Source organism: Gymnoscopelus braueri (genome assembly GCF_963280865.1).
Source record: "Gymnoscopelus braueri genome assembly, chromosome: 10".
Classification (NCBI taxonomy): domain Eukaryota; kingdom Metazoa; phylum Chordata; class Actinopteri; order Myctophiformes; family Myctophidae; genus Gymnoscopelus; species Gymnoscopelus braueri.
This window is the reverse complement of record NC_137611.1, coordinates 14,855,514-14,875,041: the sequence shown is the minus strand read 5'-3', so window position 1 is coordinate 14,875,041 and position 19,528 is coordinate 14,855,514. Positions and strand designations below refer to the sequence as shown.

The 19,528-nt window shown below is 41.8% G+C and overlaps 1 protein-coding gene across 1 annotated transcript; it reads right to left on the bottom strand.

The window, feature by feature from the left end:
* Window positions 1–1,296: 1,296 nt before the first annotated feature.
* On the bottom strand, window positions 1,297–19,192 carry dcaf8 (DDB1 and CUL4 associated factor 8). Its single transcript, XM_080441174.1, has 13 exons — window positions 18,918–19,192; window positions 15,554–15,627; window positions 15,315–15,434; window positions 13,242–13,921; window positions 12,086–12,226; window positions 11,519–11,613; window positions 10,862–10,972; window positions 10,597–10,727; window positions 9,817–9,924; window positions 7,938–8,068; window positions 7,285–7,404; window positions 6,755–6,871; window positions 1,297–4,885 (listed from the first exon to the last, which is right to left on the bottom strand). Exons 2-13 carry the CDS (start codon window positions 15,588–15,590, stop codon window positions 4,775–4,777), a joined length of 1,902 nt encoding a protein of 633 aa, XP_080297300.1. The 5' UTR covers window positions 15,591–15,627; window positions 18,918–19,192; the 3' UTR covers window positions 1,297–4,774.
* Between the last annotated feature and the right edge of the window lie 336 nt (window positions 19,193–19,528).

The following is a 19,528-nucleotide window of genomic DNA, read 5'->3' as shown; positions in this document are numbered from 1 at the left end:
GCTTCCTGACTGGCTGCCTCACTGCCTGGTATGGCAACTGTACCGACCTCAACCGCAAGGCAATACAAAGGGTTGTGCGGACAGCCGAACGCATCAGGGGATGTGATCTCCCCCTATCCAAGCCCTATACGACTAACGCTGTGTAACCAAAGCGCGCGGAACCATCAAGGATCCAAGCCATCCCAACCACTGACTGTTTCAGATGATGCTGCATGGAAAATAGCTACGCAGTCTCAGAGCCACTGGCAACAGACTGCTAAAAAGCTTCTTTCACTGTACAATCAAGCACATGAACGATCTGACAAGAACCAACATAAAACAGAACAAAAGGAACAGCTAGGCCCCCGATCCCTCACTCCTCCTCTCTCTCCTGTCCTTTTCTTGCACTTTAATATGCTTGAACTGTTCCTACCTAAACTGTTGTATAGAAGATACTGTGAAGTTGTTAAATAAAATAATGTGGTAGCTACTGAAAGAATACTGGTGTATATAATATACCAAGATCATATGCACGTACATACGCTGATGTCCTCTTTTTTTGCTCTTATTTGCACTCTCGCTTTCTTTTTTTTATATTTAAGGTTTTATTAATACCTATGCTGCTGCATTGTCTGAAGGAAGCCGAACAAAAACATGTTTTACTCTTATATAGCCTACCTGTACACAAGATGTAATAATAAAGCACAACCTTGAACACACACACACACCCACAACTGCATTCTGAGAATTTACATGATTTAGAAATACACAAAATGAATCGTAGTGTGGATCCTGGTATTGACATGAGAAAGGTTTCAGTAAACATTCACAACCTGAAGGTAGGTCTCTAAACTGGCAATTTATATGCACAGACATTCACAGAAAACACGACAATATATTGAGATCTCTATCTGATACATTATATACATATATACATTTTTTTTGCCAAATTTCCCAAGACAGCCCAATTCATACTTTGAAAATGTTCAATGTCAGACACTTGTTCTTAACTTGTCAGTTATTTTCAGCAAGCGACAACACTGTACAATGAAGCATTTAAATCAAGCTATAGTAGGCTACAGTACATCACAATTCATCATTTGAGATATAACATAAAATGACTTCAGTATTTCGGTCTGATGCAGATCCCCATTTCGGAGTCCTTCAGCGATTACTTTATTTTAACCAATATTTTGTAAAAATATTTGCCGATACCGATGTAAAAAATATATTCTTATATATCTTATATATAAATATATGCCGATATATCAGCCAAACCTATATGGGGTCAAGCTCTAAAAATGACCACACAAAGAGCACTGTCTTTTTGTTTATTGCACAAATCGTACATGTCCAACTGAACTGGTAGAACACAATATCAGGCAGTGGTGGAGAAAGAAAAATGATCAAAAGCCTTAATATGTTTACAAGAACAAAAACAATAGCCAGTCAGTAGGAACATCTGGATATGAATGTCTGTTACCCAACAGAGAAATATTTTAAAAGGATAATTTTGTGTCTTTGCTTTTTTACATGATGGAACCAAAACTAGGCTAAACTGACTGCTTTCCTGTTCTTCACAGAGGGATGTAGTCTGTAAAAGGAAAACTAAATTATGTCTCAAAGTCAACTGTTTTTTTTCCTCTTAATTTTCAAAAGTACTTTTTCCTTATACAGTATAGAATATAAACCTCTGGATCAATACCAATCAAATCAATCAAACAAACAAGTAATTTCTTCTTTTTTTTGGAAGTCAAACAGTTTCTAAAGTTCTTTTTTCTCTTTACATTTTTAATATATATTTATATATGTACATATAAATTCAACTACCTAGCGTTCTCATAGAAAATGAGAAAAGCTGGGACTCTCGCTGGGACTCTCGCTCACACAAAACAAATGCCTGGCAAGCATACTGACCCACCCCTCTCCCTCCCTGCTGTCTTTAACATGGTATTAAATACAAGAGAAGCGCAAGATACCTCTCATCTCAAGTGGTATGTGAGCCTCTGATACCAGACCTGGGTCAAAAGTATTCTACGTGAAATCCCCAACAAATAAGATTTCTGGGAATGGTTGACCACTTAAGCCCTAGTCTTGCATAGCCAGACAATCGGAGATCTCCACCTTTCTGATAAGTCAGGTGATTGACATCAAAATTCAATATATGGGCTAGAACAGCGGTGAGAATGGCCTCTAACAAACCTATGCCTACTGCTTTGAAAACCAATCATATCACCATCCCAATATGAAAGATCGCCATGAAGTCAATGCAGTTATTTTTTACATTTCCAAATTGATGACACCCAGTTTGAGCCCACACATTCAATGTATCGGTTACCAGATGTATCAGCATGTGGAGACCTCTGATTGTCTGGCTATGTGAGACTACTTAAACACTATTTTATACTTAATCGTACGACAAATAACCATAGAAATTTTGGGGAAAAGTGGTTAAAGATGCCTGGCATAAGCGGCAGTGGTTCTCAACTCTGGTCACTGGGACCCCAGTGTCCTGCTGGTTTTCTCTCGCTTTCTAGGTTGTCCTCAGACGAGTCCAGCAACCTAATCAGACTCATTTAGACCTGGGACATCAGGTGAAAGCAATCTGGGTAGAACGGAAAACAAACAGCCTGGGTTCCCACTTCCTAAGCAAAGCAGTTGAGAGACACAGTGTTAACAAATTGAATACATTTGTCCAATAAACAAAAACCCAGCTAGCAATCTGAACGCACTCAAGTGGCTCATTAGGCAGTGTTTCAAGTACAAATTGACCCAGGTCTGTTTCGCCTGTATTCGACAAAACGGTGGCCGGCTTCTGAAAAAGCCCACGGTTCCCCGACAAGAGTCCAGGAACAGTCCCTACATCCACATTATTACATTATCATACTGTCTGGTTATAACTTATCATAGTCAGCTTCATGAATTCTCATCTCCACAATCCAGGGGCTGAGCAGAGGGTTTCTTGTCCAGGACTGGTGTGAGAAAGCGGAAAGAGGAAAAGGGGTGCTGGTGGAAGCAAAGTGGAAGTTTCTCTCTTCCTTCTCTCGGCTGGCACTCAGTCAAGACACGCCTGCTAAGTGCAAAAAGATCCCCCCACTCAAAGAAAAAGCAGGAAAAAAATATATATCTTACAGGATTAAATACCTGTATGACCTGAAATTAACACGCTCTTAATTAACCGGGGGAAACATTCCAATGAAGGGGTAAGTGCAAGCAACTGACATTAACAAAGACATTAATTCACTCCTTCCCCCCTTTGGTACACTGTACACAAGTGCACATTTTTGCTGTCGTCTCAAACCAAAAAACATCCCTGATTACAAGTGCACTCAGTTGTGAGGGAAAAAAGGCCAATGGAGGGGATGGTGTAGTTTCTGAAGTGTCTGAGGGGGAGAGACGGCACGTGGAAACCTAGTAGTCATGAGTGAGCAAAAACACAAGACACAAGAAGTATCTAAAAGCCCCGTTAGCGGTCCCTAGAGTCTGTATTGCTCTTTACACCCAACTCTCTAAATGAAAAGCCATGGGGTCACCAACATCTGAAAGGGTGCATCCTCTGATATTTTGGCCTGAAGGAGGCGCATGGATCATAGGGCATGAGGGTCACTCATGTTGTTTGGGTTAATCTTCCAGAGAGCATGAAAGGGCTCAACAAGTTTCCCAGCAATCTGCCAATTCGATCTTGCCAATACCTTTTTTTTAACCTGTCCATTAGATTTTGAAATAACTTATTTGCAAGTGGAAAGTTTGGCCAAGAGGAATGCCATGGGGCTCCATAATCAGTAGGTTTCATTCACTGGGGTTCATGAATTTTCAAGATGTTGTTTGGAACCAAAGTGGTGAACCACCCGACAGAGCGACACAGCCATCCTGAGAGCACCTGCTGCTAGCGGGACTAAAAGAAAAATAATGAACACAACCTCTCAAGGTGCTTGCACACTGCTCAATTTTGGCCATTAGCCAAAATTGAGAGTTGAATTGAGCCTACCTCTCTCATTGTGTGACGAGACTACGACCAACATCAGCCAACGTATGCCTGGGCCAAAGTATTACCATTCAGTGACGATGTCACACTGATAGATGCAAGATGCTTATGACATGCCATTTTACCCACCCACTTTTATTTTATGTTGGACATATTTCATTGGACATCACCAAGAGGGCCAATAGTGTACAGTGTGTAGTCACCTTTACTGATTTGGGTTAGGGTTTGGTGTTTAAACAGGGAGGTGGAAGGGGAAAAGGGGCGGGTACAATCGGGCTTGAGCCCCCCTCCTGCTAAACCCCTCTTACAGTATAAATAGACTACGCTACAAATAGGGGAGAATGGTGACGTGCTAAGGGAAGGAGAAGGATGGAGCTTGGATGCTGGTGTTCTCTAGCTTACTAAAGGGTGCCCAATGTGGAGGCGTTTTGCCCTACACAGACACACACACACACACACACAGAGTACATTGTTCTAGGCAGAACATATTAGATATGCATGGACAACCAGGGGACCTCCAAAGTGGTTTATAGGGACATAAGCGCACATCAGAACTTTCTTCATACAATAGTCAAAAATCTGGACACTGGAAGTGCGTATGTCTGTTGTCCCCCCATTTGCACACTGTTGTCTGGCCAGGAAAACCAGGTTTTAAGCATCTCGGTCACTCTCCCTATGAGTAAAATGTATTTGTATATTGATGTGTGTGTCTTGTGTGTGCCAGTGTGTCAATAGTGCTTGCCTATGTGCATCAATTCTAGAGCAATAAAGTAAATGTGTGTGTGTTGTTTGTATGCATGTATGTATGGCTCAGGAGGACATGCACTGGACGTGGTCTGGCGCTCCGTCCTCTTCGTCGGAGGAGTCTGGAGAGCTCCAAGACTCATCCGTGTCACCTTCCCCACCACCCTCACGACGAGTCTGTGGACAGAGATAGGTTTTTGTAATAGTAATACTTTTAATAATTTCATAGCTTTTTGTAATAGTAATACTTTTAATAATTTCTTATCAATGAATCGACACGAAAAAGCCGATCTACAATGTGAGCTTGTAGAACTGCAATTTTTTCCCTTCTTTTTTTTTAAACTAATCGTTCATTAATCGTAATCGAGGCAAAAGTTTGGAATAATTGTGATATTGTTTTGAAGTCATATCACCCAGCCCTAGAATGAGAGGGCCTCCATGGCAGCCACTTGGTGTATTGAGAGTTCAGTAACCACCTTATGTATACTTTGTCGTACGAAAAATTGTAGAAAATAGCAGATATACAAGCTCACAATATAAAAGGCTTGTAGATCTGCCATTTCTACTTTTTTGGGGGACAATCTTTACCTATAATGACATGCCAAAAATAAGGATGCCAGGTTTAAAGTGGTTAACCTTTATTTTACCCCGTCAGGCCTCCTTTACATAATTATTTCGACATGGTTTTATTCTCAGATTTAGTTCATCTGCGTGTTTTTAAAATGTTAGACAAATATATCAAAGCAAATTATACCAAGTAAGCAAACCTTTAAGTCACACTACTCTGGAATCATGACTTTGCCTTTAACCCATTCAATCTGGGAACACATCTGTGTGTCATTTTCAGATTTCTTTGGCAATTTTTTGAAAGAAATCTTGAAAATGTGTGCAAATCATTGAATATATACATTTTTAAAGCGAACATCTTTAACTCAAATCTTTGCTTTTGGGGATTCCACAAATGTCTTCTAAATCCTATATTTAAAAATATATATATTATTACTTATGTTGCTATAATATCAGTGGTTCTCAAACTTTTTCATGTCAAGGACGACCCAAAATGATATGTATGTGGCCGCGGACCCCCCTATCTCAAACTATTTTGTTCCAGGGACCCCCAGAAGCAAAAACTTTCGTTAAAAATGTATATACATATTCAAAGATTTGCACACATTTTCCACGATTCTTCAAACAAATTGCAGATCTACAAGCTCATAGCGCGGCACTCGGTGCCGCACTACAAGCTTGTATATCTGCTATTTTTTTTATAGCCAAAGAAATCTAAAAATGACACCGATGCGTCCCCGGTCTTAATGGGTTAACATATTTGAAAACAAATTACACATTTCTGGGGCGTGCTGGTACAGACTTGATGATGACTCGATAGCGCATCAACCACATAATTGCAACATCTCTGGTTTGATTCTGGTCAGAGAATTGTGTTATATTGTTTCCTGTGTCTCTACACTCCTCCTATAAGGCCAAATATCAATGATAATGATCAATTTGATCACCATCAACTATTTCCAATATGAATATTGACAGATGCCTCGTCAGTGCACTTACAGTATGGCTAAGTTCCAGGCCAGTCATTAATCTAGGCAGTGGACAAATTGAGCCTAGCGTCAGCAGCTAATGATGATCCCGAAACACTGGTTTGACAATGATGTGAAACCAGACAGGCCACTTGGCCTTTGGCGTTGCTGTGTTTTTGAGGGCAAAATGCCAGTGCAGCAAGGCCGTCAAATAAAACAACGATTTTTAGTCTATGGCAACAATGTGTTGAACTTAAGCATCCTGCCCTGGATGATTTTTTTTACATATTGACACAATGTTCACAGACCTGTCTGCACAAACCTCCAGGTAGTTTGTGTTCTTTTTCCACAGTGCCATATTAGTGCTTGTTACAAAAAAAGAAGACAGTCTAGTTCAACATGCTGTTCCTTTTTCAGCTATGTTGTAATTATCCAGTACCAACAAGGCTTGGCTATTGTAGCTGAATAATGTGAGACCAGTGCTGACGAGACCACTGTCCTGGAAGCTTACCCTCTGGGGTCGTCTGTTCCTCATGTGTCTCATCAGGAACCACAAGAGCTGGGTGTCGTACTGGTCACCGTGGCGCACGCTGTCCTCATCGCGCTCCCGCTTGTTCTTCTTCATCACCTTGGCAACCAGAAAAACAACAACAGCAACAACAACAACTGTGATGTCGCACAACAACAGAACATTTCTCTGCTTCTCTGACTGCTGTGGCATTGTCTCATCCACTCAAGAACATACATGATGTGTGCATCTGCAAGGACGCACGTACACATGCTATGGAATTGCATCATTAAATTGATTTAGTCTTATTATTGACCAATTTTATTGCCGTTAGGTGCTTTGTCAAGAAAGAACTTAAATATATAATTTCACGTCATTACATTAAAAATTAAAGCCGCTAACTGCGGCCTGGCAGTTTCCCCCCCAGGGGGCGAATTCAGTGTCAGCCATGAAAGAAGATATAGATAATTACAAGAAGAAAAGAAAAAGAAACCAACAAAAAAAAGGTACATTAGAGTATACTAGATGGCTACCTCTTTTAGGCCCTTGAGTGCTGTGGGGCTCTCAGCAGTAGGGGCCCACAGTTTGACATCGTGATCAAGGCCACTGGTGGCCATACCTGGCAGGTGGGGGTGGGGCTCCAGACAGTTCACCTGCACAGAGACGGGGAACAGGTAATGAAGAGACAAGGACCAAGGTGAGATGAGTGAATGTTCAACCCAACCCGAAGAAGCATCACATCGGTGTGTCACCTACATTCCTTCACACACAGTTCTGGGGAGAGGTCACTACCTAGATTCAACTTCCTTGACACATCAGTGACATCACAAATTTACGTGTGAAATACAAATTTAGGTGTAAAATAAATATATATATATATATACACATTTCTCATACAAGCCCCCGACATTTAGCAGTTTCAAAAAGAGGGTAAAGAATAGAAAGAAACAAGGAAACCAAAGTCAGATAACAAAAGAGCGACACTAATAGACCATATTCACACGGCGGCCATATTGCCATTAAGTTAATGAAATGCCACCCCGGTTTCCACGGCAACGGGGTGGCATTTTCAATGTTAAATTCCCAAATGGCCGCCGTGTGAATATGGTCTATTACGTATAAATCAGACTTTAGCCTACTCTTCACTTTGCTTCCACGATTCCTTCCCTTGTCTGCTCGTACTCACCACTCCACCTCTGTCCCCCTCCATGAACTGGACGATGCGAGCAGAGTATTTGTCCCACAGGTAGATGTGTCCACAGTCGCTGCCACTGACCACAAACTCGCTGCACGGCCCGTAGAAGTTAACTCCCTTCACTGTGTGAGAGAGGAGGGACAGCGTGATGTTTACTTGAAACATCATGAAAATTTAACACACGCCAAATGGTGATTTTCTGCTGCACCGAGTACGACTTTGTCAAGTGTAAACAACAACAGCACAGCTGCAAAGCAGCTTATTGCCCGGAGGTTCTTTTCTTTTGACAAAAATGCATTTGGTGCATAATTATGAAAATATACCAACATAGGGATAGCAGCATCAGATGCAGGCTATTGGTAAATGATTGTGTGAGTCAAGTTGAGAAACGAACACCACTCAAATCCTGGTATGTTTTTACTGGGTGAGCCCGGCAGCTGAATTATGGAAGGTCCAAGCCACTGTGGCTGGCCTAGCATGTGAAAAAGAAATGGCTCTTTTTGACTAAGATGGGAACCTTCCATAGCCTGAACATTTCGAGAACCTGTGAAGGCGTGTGATGGATTTTTGTTAAAATTTCCATTATAAGCAGAACCACTCTGAAGGGGGAGGTATGCGATAAAAAAAAAAAAAACACTTTATAGAGGGTTAGTACTACTTCAAATTAGGTTCTGAGAATCTTATCTCAAGCCTAAAATCAAGTATATGGAAACAAACACAGTACCTGTGAAATACTTTACAAGGCACAACACGGTTCACTTAGTTCTTGTAGTTGAAAAAAAGCCACAAAAGTAACACAGTTTTTAAAGAGCACCCAAGTCTGATGTAATTTACGCATTCTACCTCGGTCGCGTTTTTTTCCCCCATTATGAATTCCCATAGACGTGTTTAATATCGCGTCAAATAAGAACTGTGTTCCAAAAATAGAAAATGATCCTGGCGGTTTGACTCTTGTGGATATGAAGCATCAACTGACGGGCGAGAAAACGCTAATGTTACTTCCGCAAACATTTTCGCCAGAAACGGGCTGTATCAAATAGTGACTGACTATCATAAACGATACAGAGACACCTCCCTGACAATATCGCAGAGACTATTTGTTTATTTTTGGACCAAAATTCTTATATGAGACGATTGTAAGATGACCCAATGTTATTCTCCATAGAGAAATTACTTTCACCCATGGGATGAACGAGTGACGTCAGGTCTTCTGTACTCTATTTCAGCAGGTAATCAGGTTCCTTTTCATCATTCTAAAAACAAGATGGAGTCCAGTAACAGCTTGGCTCCCATGTGGATCACTGGCATCATATTGATGATCATCCAAAACCGTTTGTTATCTTTCTGCATCGATTCTTTTTTTTCTCGTAGCAAGGCATTGTGATGTACTACTGAAAGTCAGTGATTATCAACCTTTTTCATTTCAAGGATCTCGAGTTTTTTCAAATATATATATATCTGGGACCCCAATCTACACTGTAAAAAACTCAGAGTTTATAAGGGTCCCTTTGGCTCCACTTGTACACTCTCAAAGTTACAGACCCATAAGGGTCCATTTGACAGAGAGAAGCAGCGATGTAGGCATAAGGACAATGGAGGTCCTTGCATTCAGCTTTTATTATTAGTTTCTGATGATGTCAGTCGTCAACAAATTTGGGCACGGTTTCAGCCTGATCCAAGCCCCACTGACCTCCATCATAAAATGTTAGTAAATAATTCATAATAAAATGCGTGGAGCTACTAAGTTAGCCTACTAGCAGTGTGCACAAGGCATTTGGCGCTCATCGGTCCAGCGGATAGGTCCGGATTTAGCACACAGACAGACAGGTACAACATTGAAAGTGTTTGGTGAATGTTCATTCCTCGGTACCTGTGGCGTTGTTGCGATGTCCCTTGTATCTCCTGACGTAGTCGGCTCCGTCACTGTGGTTGGAGTCAAACAAATAGATGTCCTCGTCGTTGTAACTGGCCAGGAGCTCTGAACAGATAGAACAATTCACATTTTTATTCTGAGCCACGCACAGCTCCAATGTCATCATCAAGATTGTCAATGACAACGAGTCTCTCCCTACAGGGCCGAGGTCAGATCAATGGCACTCTGGTTTCAGGAGAATAAACCTCACTCTCAAGACCAAGGAGGCCAGCTGGCCACATTCCCTCAGAAAAAGACGAAGCAGCGTTTAAAAGACGTGCAATTCACACCATACCAAAAAAAACAAAAACCAAGACCATTACTCAATATGTCTACTGTCTAGCGAACTACAACCGCCAGGAAGCTTGTGCCAATTCAAAGGAAAACACACAAACAGCGTTGTGAGAACCTTTTTAAGTTGATTAGGGGCGACTAGGGACTGACAAAACATGTTTCTTTATTTACTTTTTAGAGACAATTTTGTCATTAATTGCTTTATTTGGACAGCGAAGAGAGATAGGAAAGCAAACAGGCAGAATGGAGGGTTGCCATGCAACAAAGCTCTCCAGCCGGAATCAAACCAGTGACAATGCAATTACATGGGTGACGCACCAACCGGTCAGCTCCCAAGCGCACCACACCACCACAACTACAATCCTGAAGCTTCACTTTAATAGCAAAGAACTGGGAAAGCTATGAGTCAGTGTGCGCAACACATGCAGGGAACATGGTTTTTACCTGTGCCATCGTGGCTGTAGACCAAGCAGGTGATGTTGGTTTTGGACTCACTGGCCACCAGGTGAGATGGACAGAACTTTTTCAGCACCCCGTTGTTGTCGTTGTCGTTAATCTTCCTCTGATCATAGATCCTAGATAGCGTGAAGAGGAAAGGCCATGAAGGTCTTATAAAATGTCCCATTTGGATCAATTCAGCTTTGAACTTCTAATTAATCAGTCACCACCACCATCATCACCTCCAGGTAATGTCATCCTCAGGTCTCACCTGACATACTGATCTCTCCCGCCCACAGCAAAGTGGTGTGTGTTGGCAGGGTTCACGAAGATGGTGTACAGCCCGACTTTCTTGTCTCCCTCCTTCACCACCGTCAGTTTACTGTCACATACGGGGAGAGGGACACAACGGAGCAAAGCAGGTTTTAGATGATACGGTCATATGAACTTAAGAGTGTGTTTGTATGTGTCTCTGATGGTGATCATCTCACAATGTCAAACAGTGTTGGAAAGTAGCTTTACACATTTACATTTACACAAGTACTGTATTTAAATGTTTAACATGGAAAGGTAACTGGAAAAGGTTATAAGATGTAGTTTATTTAGTGCAGACATTTTTTTTTGTACAATGTGTATTGGTTATGTCTTGAAAATGTGTTTATTTATTGTACATGACTGTGTTCAGACATGTATTGTTGTGTGAATGAGGACCACCATGGAAATTTGTCCTGGACTGTCATTCGTTGTTATAATAGCAAAGTAAACCTTCATTCACAATCACTACTTTATAAACAAAACAGAAGAAGCTTTTGGTGGAACACTCGTTTCACTTTGGTGAAATACAAGCTTATCTTGAACTCTAAATAAAACCCTCTGTGTGAATGGACTGAAATGAAAGCCATGGCATGGTGTATGTGTGATCACTCACTTGGCGGCTCGGTCTAGACGCAGGTCAATACCAAACACCACAGCATCTTCTCCAGCTGATAGAAAGGAACAGGGCGAGTCTGGCTCCAAGGCCAGCTAGCATGTGCGCACACACACAGAGCATTATTATATTTATCGGTCATTACACACACACACGCACGCACGCACGCACATCCAAAAAGCTGAGGCCTAAATAGTCTGAATTCTTAACATCTTAATCATGGGTAATAAAAGACATACAAGGAAGAGACAATCCTAATCATGGGTAATACAATACATACAAGGAAGAGAAAATCCTAACAAAAGCCAGACCTCCAAACTATTTTTTTAGGCTGCCATCAGGCTGTCACAAGAGAGTAGTTTTGGTTTAGTAGTGTCTGATTAACCACTTATACTTTGTCGTACAAATATCAATAATACAAGTCACAAGCTCTTGTGAGCTTGTAGTTCTGGTATTTTGGAAAAAAAAAAAATTTTTAATCCAAATCAAATGTATGACTTATATTTTAAATAAAGCACTAAAATTGATGACTTTGATTAACTGTTGCACCCCTAGTGTAGTTATTACCTTGTGAGCTGCTCCTTTATGCTGTGCCACCCTCTTGGTAGTCTTACAGCGCTGGGTGGCAGAGAGCTCAGCCACTCTGATCTGTCCGTCTCGGGCACACATGGCCAAGGTGGAGTCTCCACTGTGGGGCAGGAACTTAGCCTGAGGACAAAGGCAGAGAGAAGAACAGAACCCCTGGATATCAGCATTCAGTGTATGCTCTGGAATGGCTTTATGGACATGATCCAAGATAAATCTTTTGGCTAATCACTCCTATCTCCAACAAAAATCTAAACATTTTAAACAATATTTATTCACCCTATCCTTGAGATGACTTTTCTAAAAAAAAAAGGACCATACAGCGGTAATGCATGTCTATTCAGAGCTTCGGACATATCTCACACTTGACTTCCTTTTAGATTTAATTTCTTTAAAAAAGTAATTTAAACATTACAGAACTTAGCAGAATAACTTCTACTGGCTAAAAACAAACCACTGCGCAGTTAATAAGTCATCATGACTCCCTGGAGAAAAGTTTGATTCATGAATGATCCATGACTGTCATGGATCATTCATAAATCAATCTTTTCTCCAGGGAGTATTTTCTGTTAGATTTTATATGTCAATCTGTGCATTGGAAATGCATTAAAACACAATGAAATAACCACGCAATCTTTTGCAAGTTAGATTATCTATATCAAGCATGTTTCAACTTACAGTAAGTCTCTGAAAGTTTATTTTCACACCCCATTGAAATGAACGGAATCCAAAGGCTTCCCCAAATACCAAACAAAGGTACACGTCAAGTACATCAGTGAGTCATAGTCTATCTATGGGCTAAACATGCAAGGTCCTTGCAAAAGTAAATAAAGAAACGTGTTTTGTCAGTCCCTAGTCGGCCCCTTCAAAAAGTTCTCACAAAAGCTGTTTGTGTGTTTTCCTTTAAATTGGCACGAGGTCCTTGTGAATGAATGAATACATCAAAATTCTCTGCTGTGATTTCAGCCGGGAAACTTACATAAACACTCCTTCCCTCACATCCCTGCCTCCAACCTTATTGCCTACTATGCACTTTTTACTTTTCTTATTCTGTGCTGCTGTATCACATATAATTCCCCCCTTGGGGGACTAATAAAGTATTATCCTATCCTAACCAAAACCCTTCTCACAAGCTCACCTGAAATACGTTGCTCTTGTGTCCGCTATCAAACTCCAGCTCGGCGCGGCGGATGGCCCAGTTCCAGATGACCACGCGCAGGTCGTCGCTGCCCGAGGCGAGGCGCGTGCCCGAGGGGTTGAAGTGCAGCGTATTGACGCAACCCGTGTGCCTTTCCAGGCGCCCCTGGAGCTCCAGACGCTGGACCAGGCCGCGGGCGCCGCACACGCGCCTCACAAACTGGTACGAGTCCCTGCCGATTTCCCGGGAGCGCAGCGACGGCACGGCCCGCCAGCCGGGGCCGCGCATGTCGCGGAGCTCCGCCCCCAGCCACGCCTCCATGGCCTGCTCGTCCTCTTCTTCCTCTTCCTCGTGGTCGTCTTCTTCCTCGTCGTCATCGTCGTCGTCATCGTCGTCCGAGCTGGAGGAGCGGTTGGCGCCGCCTCCTCCTCCACTGCCACTGCCACCGCCAGGGCGGTTCCGCTTCCTCGCGGCTCTCTTTCCTGCATCCTTCTCTTTCGCCTTCTCCCTTCTGCCTCCCTCGCTCTCCTTCTCGGCATCCTCGGTCGAGTACAGGCCGCTGCCGTCCATGCTGTCTGTGTCTTCCTCCTCGTCTGCGCCTGCCTCCGGCCCGCCCTCTGGCATGGGCTTGTCCCCCGACTCCTCGTCTGCTTGTCTGGGAGCTGCAGCAGAGCCTAGGGCTGTCACGATTATGAAATGTTACATGACAATTAATTATCACAAATAGTTGTGTTTTTGTCTTTGAACTTGAGCTTTTAGGCTCTGAAGTTGCACAGCTGTCAGGGCAGAAATGAAAAATAACCTAAATATAAAAATAAATATTTAATATTTAAAGGGATATTTCACTTTCAAAAAAACGTTGGGTTATTTTATCGTCTACTAAGGCTTTTGTGAGCGAGGGGGCCGTGTTTTTTCGATTACTTTTTTCATTTATTTTTTAAAAAAATTGGGGGAAATGAAAAAGATTAAATACAATAAAAAAGATTTAAAAAAAATGAAAAAAAAGTAATCGGAAAAACGCGGCCCCCTCACGTATTAGGAGGGCAGGGTGAGTCACCAGAACCAAGGACGGGTGTTTTTGATGAATCTAACAGGTTAAAAATGGAGTTTGAAGTTATAATGGGTTTGTATGGGAAGGGGGCGTGTCTGATAAAATTATATCAAATATCTAAATACTGAATCAAGCAACTAAAAAACGGTCTGGGGGGCTCACAAAAGCCTGAGTAGACGATAAAATGACCCAAAGTTTTTTTGTAAAAACGTCAATAGTGAAAATACAAGCTGTGAGCTTGTAGATGTATTCTTAAAATAATTAGAAAATATATTTTCAACATGGAAACGATTATGCAAACATTATTGCGATTATCTCAAATAATTGCGATTAGGTGATTATGTAATAATTGTGACAGGCCCAGCAGAGCCTTTGATTAAAAGGGTGCGTTTAATTTCTATCCTGACAGATTTATAAACATCAATGGCCAACGAGATCGTTACATTTCTGAGGTAGTGAGGAGGCTTTCACACCTAAGAACATTCGTTGTTGCGTTATCAGGGGAGCAGTTGCAACATTGTTGCATTTGGTTCGGTTAGCGTCCGTTCACACTGCACTTTGTCAAGTGCACCAAACATTGTAAACAAAATGCCAAGCAGTCAAAACAGTCGCTGTTGTATTGAACAGAACTTTTAAAGGAAACTCGAAACTCATAGTTCCTATCCATTACATATTTTACAAGAAAGCTTTCAATATTAGCAACAAATCAATCAAATACACATAGATATATTTTTTTGTTTAGTTCCTATATTTGGGTCGGACTGCGTTCTCACTTCTCACCTACAGTGAACCGAACTGGAACTGAGACCCACCCAGAGTTCAAATGATAGTCTCTACACACCAGCAATTGGACTATTTGACGAAATGCTCCAGGGATAGATAAAATGGACCAAACGGTTCAAGGTGTGAAGAAAGCGCCAAAAGAAATGCAAGCTTTTTCATGAGAAACAACATGAGCCGTTACAGTATGAAATTAATGAGTTAAGTTAGCCTCCTCAAGTGCTCGGGAGAGAGCGGGTCACCTGTTTCAGAGGAGGTCTCCGCTTGTCCCTCTTTGATTCCAGAGGAATCCCCCTCCACAATTCCGGAATCCCCCTCCGCTTGTCTGTCCTCTCCTGGATCTTGCTCCTCCTCTGAGCCACCTGGTACACACAAGCTTGGTAAACAACTACTAGCATGTACAGTATAAAGGCTCAAAGCTAGTTTAAATTGTGTATATGCATGTCCTAATAATCAATCATTTGCATGGCCAGTGCTTTACCGTTAAGCACAGTGGATTTGCCGTCTGTGTCCGCCATCCCGTCTCTTTTATCCTACCTCTGCCCGAAGGAGAGCCTGCAGAAGACCAAATACATGAGTTATAAGTAACAACTAAAACCTCATTATGTTGCACTTATATTAATTAAGAGTTGTTCCGATACCGATGCCAGTATCGGAAAATCCACAGATACTGCCTAAAATGCTGGTATCGGCGGGTAATGAGTATGCCAGTCTGACATTCCGATACCATGTAATTTATCACATGATGATTTAATTTACGGTAATATGTTGAATGCTTCAGTTGATGTTGCACTACTGTACTATTTACATCATTATTTGACTAACTTGTAGCTGCACTTTAACAATTATGAATGGATTTTTTAAATCTATTCCTAGATCAGTGGTTCTCAAACTTCTTTTTTTCAACGACCCCCATATCTCTTGAGAGTGCAAAGGGTCCATTTGGTTACACTCTCAGAGTTACAGACCTGTGAGGGTCTTTTTGGAAACCCTGAGGGTCCTTAGACCCCAGTTTGAGAACCACTGTCCTAGTCCTGGTATCGGATCGGTACTTGGTATCGACCGATACACAAGTTGTGAGTAGCAGAATCGTATCGGGAAGGAAAAACTGGTATCGGTCGGTACATCTCTAATATTAATAGTTATCATTATGCTAAATAAATTGCCAGTACAAGTGCAGATGGCTAGATCAGACCTTAATAGACCCATTTTATTGTCATATGCTTAGCCTTTATGACATTTCTGTACTTTTATCTTAATCAATCTTAGTTGTATCCCTCTGCTCTGTAGCCTATACCCATTCTGTTTTCCTAGCTTACTGCAGTCTGTGATGACACCTCCCCACCGGAGAAAATAAAAAAGGTCTATCATCTATAGCAGTGGTTCTTAACCTTTTCAGGCCAAGACCATTATTATTATTTTTTAAACAGAGGACCCCCCCCCCCCAACCTAGACAAGCACTTTGAATTGTAGGAGTTGAGGCATTACATTTTGTTTGACTCAGTTCCACAGATAAATATTGTGAAAATAGCAGATCTACAAGCTCACAATGCCTCGAGGCGCAGTGAGCTTGCAAATTTGACAATTTGGCCAATGCTTGACCAGTTTTTATTGCATAGTTTGTTGATTACATTTGATGCAGTAATGGTCCTTTTTCTTTTCAGGTATGAAAAGGGTCTTAAAAGTCCTTAAATTGTCACTTCAATGCCATCTGGGGACCCCAACCCCCCACGACCCACAAGTTGAGAGAACCAGTCTGATCTATAGTTAGTTATTCGCCACCCACCACCACTTCACTTGACAGATGCACAACAACAACTAAACTCCATGTTGTATGTATGTTGCACGTGAAACTGGACATCACTGCATGCAGTGAGTCAACCAGTTACCTGATCAGCTCAGTGGCCACACCGAAAACAGCCGATCTACAAGCTCACATATCTGTCTAGTGTTGATGATGTCTAGGACAGTGGTTCTCAAACTTTTTCATGTCAAGGACCCCCAAATTGACACTTATTAGCCCGCGGACCCCATTTGAAAATATAAGCCAGGGACCCCCATAAGAGAAGATTTTTACGGCTCTAGCGGTAAAAAATAATAATTTCAAGGACCCCCAGTTTGACATGCATTAGGCTACGGCCCCCCATTTAATGGCATTTCTATCCCTGGGACCCCAATTTATATTGTAAAATCAATGTCAATTTAACTTGTACAAATGGTACTGGTACAAATGGAAGTGGAACCAACAAATGGAACCAAATGGACCCGTTAGGGTCCATTTGGTTCCATTTGTACACTCTCAGAGTTACAGACACATAAGGGTCCATTTGGTTCCATTTGTACACTCTCAGAGTTAGACACATAAGGGTCCATTTGGTTCCTATCCATCATTTAGCTGTGGACCCCCTGGAACCCCCTCAAGTACCCCTGGGGGTCCCCGGACCCCACTTTGAGAACCAATGGTCTAGGATATATTATTGTATGTATGTCTGTCTTTAAATGTCTATGAATTGCATACACAGGACCACAAGGACTTTTTGTGTAATATCCTTTTTTAGCAGTGCACCATTGTATAATGGCACCACTTTGCAAACGGTTGATTGATTGAATACTTTATTAGCAGTTTGCCAAAAAAAAAAAGCTCAGGAAAGTACAGTTCAATACAAGGTCTGCTGAGAGGATTTTAAACCCAAGAAAGCCTATGGCTCGTTTCCATTGGGGTCCTTTGTACTGAAAAATGTATAAAGTATTCAATCAATCAATGCTATTTTACGGTGCGCGACACCGACGCACAACCAAGTATACAGTAAATGCAGACATAATCTAGTGGTCAACTGCCAGGACCAGTCGTCGCAGCAACAAATGACATAATAAGCAGCGTGTTAGCTTTCTCTCCCTGTCTCTCTCTCTCTCACACACACACACAAACACACACGCCATGTTCATAGCTGTCTGTGTGTTGCTTTTGTTTGGAGTCGCACTGTCTGTCTGTCTGTAAACAACAGTTGGTTCATGAGTTAAAGGGCTCGTTGTATTGCCTGATGATATATTACAACCAGACGACGCAACAATTCCAAATAACGACTGTGGGAAAACACACAAACTGAGAGATATGTGGTTGTCCGCGGCTGCTAACTGACAGTACAGACAGACAAACAAACAGACGTTTAAAGTTGTCATCAACACGCAGCTTGGTGGTTTATTGCAGCCCAGCTAGCATCATGCTAGCACGCAGGCTAACGTGTCGTTATTACCAGCGTTGCCAGATTCTGAGAGAAACAAGCAACCAGGTCTAGGAAAACAAGCCCAAAAAGAAGGGACTATAAATAGGCCCCACATCACATGAGCTCTTTAAACCTTTTGCTTGATTGAATACTTTATTGGCAGTTTGCAAAGACAAGCACAGGGAAGTACAGTTCAATACAAGGTCTGTTAAGAGGATTTTTAAACATGAGAAAGCACTATGTCTTGTTTCCATTGGGATCCTTTGAACTCAAGTTATCGAAGATGATCATCAGAAGAGCATAGGCTATTTGAAAATAGCTGATCTACAAGCTCACAACGACGCGTTGTGAGCTTGTAGATCTAGCGGGGGAAAGGGTTGGGGGGGGGTCTGTGGACAAATACATATTAATCTGAGGGTCCTTGACAATGACATGAAAATGTTTGAGAACCACTGGTTTAAACGACATAAGGAAACAAGCCCAAATAAGAAACTACACTTTAAGAACAAGCCCCCCAAAAAACGCAACCACCACCACCATCAAGATTTACAAGCAACTTTACAGGAAAAACAAGCCCAAAGTCACTTATAATAAGCGGACATGGCAACCCTAGTTTATTACCTCTCTCTGGTGGTGGAAGATAGAAGGAAGGCCCGGCCTGGCGAGGCGTTACTTTCCTTAATCTTTGTTGTTGCTGCAGATTTATGATTGTCTTCGTACCTTTATTAATGCTACCCTTTAGCAGCTCGGCGGCTAACTAAGTGCCTCGGCTGTTAAAGCTCTGACGCGACATGAGGAACAGCGGGTGCATAAAGAAAGCGTCCTGGCAAAAACAACGCACACTTTTTTTTAATGGAGCAACAAGACAGCGTTGGCTCTGTTGGTGTCGTAGTGAGGCTGACTGACTGTGTTTATGTTTTGACCAGGGTTGCCTGGTTTTGAGAGAGAAACAAGCAAGCCGGGCCTATGAAAACAAGCCACATGAGCACTTTAATAATAATAATAATGATAATACAAACTTTATTTATATAGCACCTTTCAAAATTGTGTTACAAAGTGCTTTACACATGAGGCATGGACATGGTACACAAAAATAACAAAAATTGGCTAATTGAAAATGGCCTATCTACAAGCTCTTGTAGATCTGCTATTTTCAAAACGATCTTGAAAAAAAAGTGATAAATGTGGAATATTTTTGAAACATTTTTAACAACGCCAATTTTGTATGGGGG